The sequence below is a fragment of the Sitophilus oryzae genome, unplaced genomic scaffold (genome assembly GCF_002938485.1).
Source record: "Sitophilus oryzae breed Bouriz unplaced genomic scaffold, Soryzae_2.0 scaffold_1620_pilon_pilon, whole genome shotgun sequence".
Taxonomy (NCBI): domain Eukaryota; kingdom Metazoa; phylum Arthropoda; class Insecta; order Coleoptera; family Curculionidae; genus Sitophilus; species Sitophilus oryzae.
Genome location: NW_022146304.1, coordinates 1,348,691 through 1,357,434, shown reverse-complemented (window position 1 = coordinate 1,357,434; position 8,744 = coordinate 1,348,691). Strand labels below are relative to the sequence as shown.

The following is an 8,744-nucleotide window of genomic DNA, read 5'->3' as shown; positions in this document are numbered from 1 at the left end:
GACCAGGTATTTGAGACTGTCGTATGGCATTGGCAATTAATCCCTATAGTTGTTGGAGTAATTCTGGTGTTACTTGAGCCATGTTGAACAACGTTTATAAACAGGAGACTTACCAAAGTGACGAAGTCTGTATTTGAGCACGAAGTTTGACGAGGTTGCGTTGGCGTTCGTAGATTTCGTTTCTATGTTGCACTTTCACGAGTTTATATATCTATAAAGTGCACTAAACTCTATTTTTATTTAAAATACCATTTCAAAATTACAAATCATTGACAACTAAACTTATGACATGAGCTTCACTATTTTTCAGGTATTCACAGGTGGAGGTGTACTCCGATAAATATATAACATTCCTCCCTCCTTTCAATTTGGTGAATATCTTAGTGGTGGACGAATCACTCGATTTGATCTTCGTGGTATCATTGGAGTGTGAGGTGTATTCTCTGGTATCACTGGAGGTTCTAGTTCACGAATTGATGTTCTGGTAGCTGGTACAATTGGTGGTTCTTCATAGTATCGAATATGGCGTTGACGATCATTTGTTGGCACTTCTATTGCTCCTTGAAATATTCTTATTTGGTCAATATGACGTCTTATTTGTTTATCTTCATAGTTGATTTCATAGTGAGATCACCTATTCGTTTAGAAATTGTGCCAGGGAGCCATTTATCGAGCTTCTGGTTTCCAGATAGGAAATACACTCTTTGTCCATCTTCCAAGGTGCGAAAAGTTGATTGCATCGCAGCTCGTTGTTTTTCCAACACTTTCGTTGATATATCATCAGGTCTCGTTAGATTAAGGCGAGTGCGAAGGTCTCGTCCTAAGAACAATTGAGCTGGGGACTGTCCTGTGGTGGAATGTGGTGCTTTGCGATATTGTCGAAGGAATTGGTTAAGATTACTCTGTAGTGTTGCTTTCGTAGTTTTCATTGTATATAGTGCGTCTTTCACTGTTTGCACATACCGTTCCGCTTGTCCATTTGTTGATGGATGATACGGTGCTGATAGTTTACATACAATTAATTGTATGTAAATCTAAAACAACTTTATTTTCATTATTTACAAGAGTAAAAGAAAGAAGACGTGTATGAAGTTTCATAAAGATATCTGTAATAAAATAGGAGTTATTACAAAAAAAAAAGTTTTTTGGATGATTTAAAAAAAATCACAACCCTTTACTCAGAAATTAAGATGTTTTTTTTTAGAATAGGTCCAAGAATCACACCCTTAAATATTAGCATGTCATTAAGGAACACCATGTATATAATATGATAACTGCCGACAGTTTATATAGTGGAGTGATTTAAGCGCTTATGGGATACAAACCTCCGAATTCATTTACTGTGAACGAATTTTTATAAAAGATGGCTCCGTATTCCGGAAAAGCTCTGTATCAGGATTCCTATTTGAAATTTTCACTCCAAATCTTTTATAAAATATGTGTTTAATGGTAGTTCACATTTCAAAAATATTTTTATAGATATACAGGGTGAGTCAAATATATATCTATATTTGTTTATTTCAGTGAATTTGCTATACAATTCCGGTCCCCAAAAATACCTTAATACCATAGAGTATATTAAGTGTTTTTTGAATTATGACCACGTCCATGAGGACGTCAATCTAGACGTCCAGGAACCTTCGTATGAGAACTTCTAATCGAAACGATCGACTTATTGTAAGTTGCCACGCCCTTTCTTATTCGAAGTTCATTAAAACACAAAGTTTACTTAATCTGAATGAGTTACATAGAGGCCACTAGCTTTTTAATTTTTAACAGCCGGGTGGTCGGGGTTCAAAGATATTAATAAAAGGGCGCCACGAGATTATACTCTATGAACTCGGCATAAAAGATGTTACTATTAAGTAGACTTCAACACTAACCTCGAACTGTTGAGTGCAACTACCATGAACTTCAAATATTACTATAATTCGTTAAACTTAAGTGACTCTAACTTAACTATGAGACCAGACTGTAAATAATACTGCTAAAAATATTTAAGCAATTTATTAAAATATCAAAAAGTTTATATTTAAAGAAATGAAATTGAAGTTAAATGAAATGTAAAGTTAAATGAAATTTAAATCAATAAGTACTAAACCTATGACGTCAAACCCCCTTATCTAACTTAATACTAGATACAAACAGGGTGGTTTACATAAAGCAAATCTAAATCTAAACAGTCTTACTCTAATCGATGTACAATCTTGAAACAACTCGGAAGTTCCTCCGGCTGAGCTACGGTGTATAGCTACAGGGTGGCTACGGCGGTGCACAGCAGCTCGGTGTACTGTCACTGGAGCCCACGGATGTCAGCAGACGTACGGATGCCGGCCAGGTGTAGGACTTCAAGAGGTGAACATAAAAAAAACCCTAAATAATATTGGTTGTCTTAGAAAAGAGCCTCAATTATAGAACAAGGACTAGCACAACGTGTAGGAGTTAATAAAGGTAATAAAGAAGGACTAATCAAATCTGAACTTTACCTCAACGAGAGTTTATGATGTCCATCGGGTAACTCTACACACGGGCAACAGGAACGGATGGAATTCTGGACTGTTCTTGTGCTACGGTCTGGATCGGTCTTCTTGCTCTACAATTACGAACAACCAAATAAGATTTAAGAAAGATAACACTCAACTAATCTTTCTACACCACGTGGGCGTGGAAAAGTCGAAAACCAGAAAACAATATGAACAAAAATCAGTTGAGCATTGACTTAGAATAGGCAGAAGAATTATAGCATACCTTGGAACTGTCGGGGACTTCTTGGGCACGTGGAATCGGAATATCGGTCGGAAAATTTGGCTATTTAATCCCTTACGGAAATTGGTCGCTGGTCCATACAAATCAACAAAATCCAACCACGTCTCTAACCAAATGTGTTTCGGAAGCCTTAATCCTTCTCTAGGAAGACCTGTTAACTACCAACAGGAAATGCTTCACGAAACGACAGCCAGTTCTTCACGACGACACTCTTCAGTCGGTGGATACACAAGAAGTGATGCAAGGATTCGATTTCCTTCACAAAACCAGATTTCAACCGGAAATCTCCCTCCAGGATATAGATAGAGAACTATATATCTCGACTAGTCCAACTCACAAAAAGGCATAAATAAAAAAACGACGTTCTAGAATATTTTTATTGTCATATTTCATATCCGGTCAATGAACGAACTTATTCACAAATTCCCACCATTAAATGAACGAATTGCACACTGCGATCCACATCAAAAATAACCAATTTAACTACGAAATTTTATCTGATAATTATAAAATTTCAATAACCAAAACAAAGGATAAATAAATCCAAAAACATCTGATTTGATCTGACAGTGACAAGGGACAAGTGATGACCAAAGATTTAGAGAGATGGACAAAAATTCTAATGCTGGGCGGCATCCAGTGATAATATTCTGTGGCTCTATAGCGCGGTGTATATCGGGTTGCATAATTGTAAAATTTAAATAAAATAATATTTAACAATAAAATTATAGTAAACATGATGCAGAAATAATAGCTATTTGCGATATTTTATGAGCTAGCCCACAGAGGTCGTTGCGAGGAAATTTGACTGTTACAAAGTGTATCGCTAAGAAACCGCCCTTTGCCAGCTTTTCAAATTGATAATGAAGGAACGTACATATTAACTAAGGACTATAAGAAGATTAAATGAAGCAAATCTTAATGTACCTGATGTACCTGTAATGACATGATCTTAATGTAAAAATTACGAAAAAATGTTAGTGTTTTCTTCAAAAGCGAATATTTCGAACAAAAATAAAGCTAATGAGATGAACCAAAAAACAAACTATCGAGAAAGGGTGTATCTAGATGCTAAAATGATTTTTAAATTTCTTGCTGATTTAACATATTCCACAGGGTGTTTCAAACTTTTACCCAAATATCAACATTTTGTTTTCCCTCGTATTACTAACAGATGGGGAGTTTCATTTTCAATTTAGAAAAAGATACTAAAAAGTCAAATAATTTGGCTACACACTGCTTAAAAAATCATCAAAATCGGCCCATTAAAACAAAATATATTAACCTTTAAAATACATCAAAGTTTTAAGGTGTCCATTTTTCGTGCCGGTGAATATATTTCCAAAACTATACATTTTAGTCATACTTTTCTAATGAAACAAACTTTTATTTTTTTACTAGAATCTAAAAATCAATTAATATATAGGGTGTTCCATTACAAAAAAATCACAGTCCTTTACAAAGATGCAACCGGGGGGGCATTGAAAATGATGAATAAAAACGTAAAAATATGATTAGTGCTAATATGAGTGTACATTCATATGTTTAAATAACGAACTTAACAAAAAACAACAGATTTAAAGATTCACTGAAAAAGTAGTAATGTTAACATTAAATAAAACATTATCAATAATAATTATGCGATCGCACCTATCCGTAAAACAAGCAAGCAAAAAAACCTCGAAAGAAACAAAATAAAATACAAAACATCAGGTTAACATGATGACAGATCATGATCAATGACAGATAAAGAATTCTTACGGAAAGTTACACTTTACGATATAATTTTTTAACTGTTAAAGGCAAAGCCCATTTAAACACAAAACTTTTTAATACCTACTACTGTATCTAAAAGACTTTTTTTTAAATTACTAAATTCTTAGCCACGCTTCTGTTTTTCTTGGCGTCACGTCACAGATTAACAGGCCCACGTTTGCACCACAAGGCGATGCTGCAGACCACTAGGTATATAGACCGGTCGTAGAAATTTATGTTATACAACTTGTAGTCAATCTTCACAAATATTATCAAAAACTTTTTTTCTTTTAAAATGTGTTCAGATTTTGTAAAAAGTATAAGTCAAAATCGCATAACTTAAATTTGATATGAGTTTCTTAGTTTTTAACTAATATAGTGGCGAATTACAAAAATTCCTTTTCAATGAAAATTAATGAGTTAAATAAAATAATTTAATAAATTACTAGCTATTTCTCGCGACTACGTTCGCGTTACACCTCGAATCGTTCATGCATTGATTTAAATGATTTTTTACTTCTTTATAGAGAGCTAGTGAGCATAGATGTTTTTTATTGTTCATCTTTTTTTTATTTATTAAGAGCACTAATACTCTCTTTATAGGTTATTTTTTATTCTTTGAAGGATAATTGAGGAAGATATATTTCGTTATGATGTCACTAAATAAACCCTTGTATAAAATACTGTCTGATTTATAATGTTACAGTATTGCATTTTCGTACAGCAAACTTTAATTCCCTATTCTACTCCCTAAGGGTATAAATTTCATAAATTCGCTTTACCTTTGTGCCAATTTTTATGTGTATAATCCAGAGGTCACCAAGTTTTATATAAATTTTTACTAACTTTACCCATTTGGTTGATGAATTCCAAAAATTTCTTCTAATTCTTTTTGTAGGATTTCATTCTTCTAGACCAAATAGTAGGAATTTTCATACAATAAACTGTTCCGAGATAATTTTACTCTCTAAGAGGATGAATTTCCTAAAATCGCTTTGTGTAGCTAATTCACTAATGTCGTTTAAACGAACCTTTGTGCTAATATTTATGTATGTAAAGCTGGCGGCATGAACTCACTCTAAAATATCTAAAAACGTTATATATAATCTAACTGACACACCACTGACAATGACAAATAATTTATTTCTGGAGGTATTGTGTGTAGGTGTTTTTCAGGTATGTTTTAGTATTTAGTCGTTTTATACAAAGAAATAGCCATTAAGCACTATAAAAATACTTCATAACAAATCTACACATATATACTTTTCATTTAAAAAAAGAATCATCAAGATTGGTAAAGCGGTTTCGGCGGGATGGATGCAACAAAAAAACCTTTTGAGCTTTTATATATGTATGGATTAATTATTTTTCCAACATATTTTACTTTGCAAATTTTTATAAATAGTCAGACTCGCCAATATCGTACTCCATGTCCAGCCTGTTTAGCCAAACGTAGGCCGATTCCTCTTCGGCGGCGTCGTGACCCTGGCCGATGGAAGAGTCTTGAAGACGCTCATCCGCGCATAGAAATAAGTTGACTGCGTAGCGTATTGCGTATTAATCGATTTAGAAACTTTCTATCTCGTGTATAACATGTTACGCAAGTTTATTATTTTAATCTCGATTTTAATAGATAAATGTGTGAAATGCCGTCTGAATATCTTCCGCCATGACATGTTTTTACTTTTTTGTTATGGTAAAGTGATTTGTATAAACTTTATTCAATAACGTATATTTTCCTCCATTTGTGATTTTTTAATTTTAAGCGAAAATTAAGTATCACATTTTAGGAAAAAGAAACACTGTAATATTTAAAAGAATAAGAAGAAATTAGTCTTATTTTGAAAGGAAAATATAGAAAAAACTCTTTCTATAGAAAAAGTCTTTATACTAACCAGAATCCGGTGACATATACGCGGTCTCACCGGAAACATTACTTATTACTTCGCATAACTTGAAGAATATCTACTTTTAATAATGAACACTTCAGAAATACACCAGTAAAAACATTTATTATTTGAGATTAAAACTCGAATTAAATTATAAATATTAGTTACCTATGTTGTTATAGCTTTTATAGGCCTGTTTAACGACTTAATAAGTTACCTAGCGAAAAAATCTGTGCGCGTACCTACCACTATTGTTACAGGTTAATTCGTTAAAGAAATATGTTACACAAGTTAAAAACGCTAAAATTTTAATGGTATTACTTGTGCATTATTGGCCTTATAATGTAATTTGTTGGAATTATATCTTCTTTAAATATAATTAGACTTTTTAACGACTTTTAAGTTACCTAGGAAAAAATCTGTGCACGTACCTACCAGTATTGTTACAGGTTAATTCGTGAAACAAATGTGTTACATATTATTCGTGGTATTAGTGGTATTATATTGGAATCAGCTTGGCATTAGTGGGGCATTATATGAGAAATTTTGGTATTTAATTTGTATTTTTGGCATTACTTTGGCATTAGTATACAGACATTTGTCAGCGGTTTACTCCTTGTAGATAATCAAAAAGTTTTTTGATAAAATTTGCTTTTCATGTCAGATCATTTCTATGAAAAATTACATTAGATTTTTATTAAAGACGCTGGGTAATTAAAACATTGACTAATAAACCTTGTCCACTTTAAATACGGGGTCACGAAATATCCTCCTTGGAGTGTTTGGGTTAAGGGGTGTATAATAAATTAATCGTTGTTTTATAATAAAAACCATAAAACATTTATTTGTGAGTAAAATAATGCAATGGTTGGATATCTCTCCTTTATAATTCGGTGACTAAAAATACACTAAAATAATTAGAAAAAAAATCTTGTACTTATTTAGTAATTACGTCAATATTAATTAATTGACTTTCTAGTCTATTTTATTTTATGTACAAATATATTATTAAATTTTAAGCATTAAGTAATAAAACACTTTGTGCCCTCTTATATCGTAAAAGGTTACGAAATATACTCCTGGTTACACCCCTTACAGAAAACAGTGTAAGGGGTGTAAATAAATTGTATAATCACTGTTTTTTATAATAAAAACTATAAAATATTTCTTATTTGTGAGATTAAAAAAACAAAACAATGCATTGGTTAAAATAAGTACATTCAATACTGTTTTCAATTGTTAATTCAATAATGTGTTATAACATAATATAGCCATTACTATTATACTATTATTATTAAAATAATATGTGTGTAACATATTTCTTTAACGAATTAACCTGTAACAGACATTTATATGCCCAGTATATTTTTGTTTAACAAACCAATCAGGAAAAATCCAAAACCTACCGTTATAGGAGGTATAAGACGATTAAACTTATATAATGACAACTACTTATCGGATAACAAATTAATTACTACTGTCAGCTAGTTCAGCTACTGTCTAGGTAGAATTTACCTAGAGTACCTACACCTACCTATGATGATGTAGGTAGATTAAAGCTTATTTTGACGTTACCTCTCACTTCGGTGTCACAAGCTGAATTTTTCAGGGATGGAAGTACAGTACATCACAGTACATGATATGGGGACCCTTATTCCGAAAGTAGTACAAAATTAAACAGGGTAAAAAGGCACTATCATCAAAAATCGATATATTAATACCACCGTATAGAGAAAACAAATACTTATTTTTTGATCCAGTACACAATAAAGTCTTCGTAGGGAGTAATTTTTTATAATTATTTACAAAAAAACATTTCCATTAGCGCTTATGACCAAAAAAAACTTTAAACATGAATAATCATTTTAATCATGCGAAAATTTGGTTTAAAAATAGATTTTTTTTAATATAACTTTCATTTAACGAAAAACGAAGGCCTAAATGAGAAAAAGAAACAATTTAAAAATTTCGCTTATGTCTTGACAAGGTATCAAAGCAAACCCCATATTTTTTGCTTTTAAACTAATAAAGATATATCAATAAACAATTAGCGATGTAATGGCTTTTGCGCGCGCTGGCCGACTGCCGCCGCTGCGCCGAGATTTCCTATACCCTTGTATACATGACGTCATGGTGTGGCAAATGTAGCATTTTAATTCGATTTGGGCTCCCTTATATAGGATAACAGAAACATTTTCAATGTTAAAAAAACTTTAAACATGAATAATCATTTCAATCTTGCGAAAATTTGGTTTAAAAATAGATTTTTTTTAATATAACTTTCATTTAACGAAAAACGAAGGCCTAAATGAAAAAAAGAAACAATTTAAAAGT

At 32.1% G+C, this 8,744-nt stretch overlaps 1 protein-coding gene across 1 annotated transcript; it reads right to left on the bottom strand.

Moving 5' to 3' along the window:
- Positions 1-363: 363 nt before the first annotated feature.
- LOC115880175 lies at positions 364-929 on the bottom strand. Its single transcript, XM_030897312.1, has 2 exons — positions 635-929; positions 364-560 (listed from the first exon to the last, which is right to left on the bottom strand). The coding sequence occupies exons 1-2, from the start codon at positions 927-929 to the stop codon at positions 364-366; spliced, it is 492 nt and encodes a 163-aa protein (XP_030753172.1).
- Between the last annotated feature and the right edge of the window lie 7,815 nt (positions 930-8,744).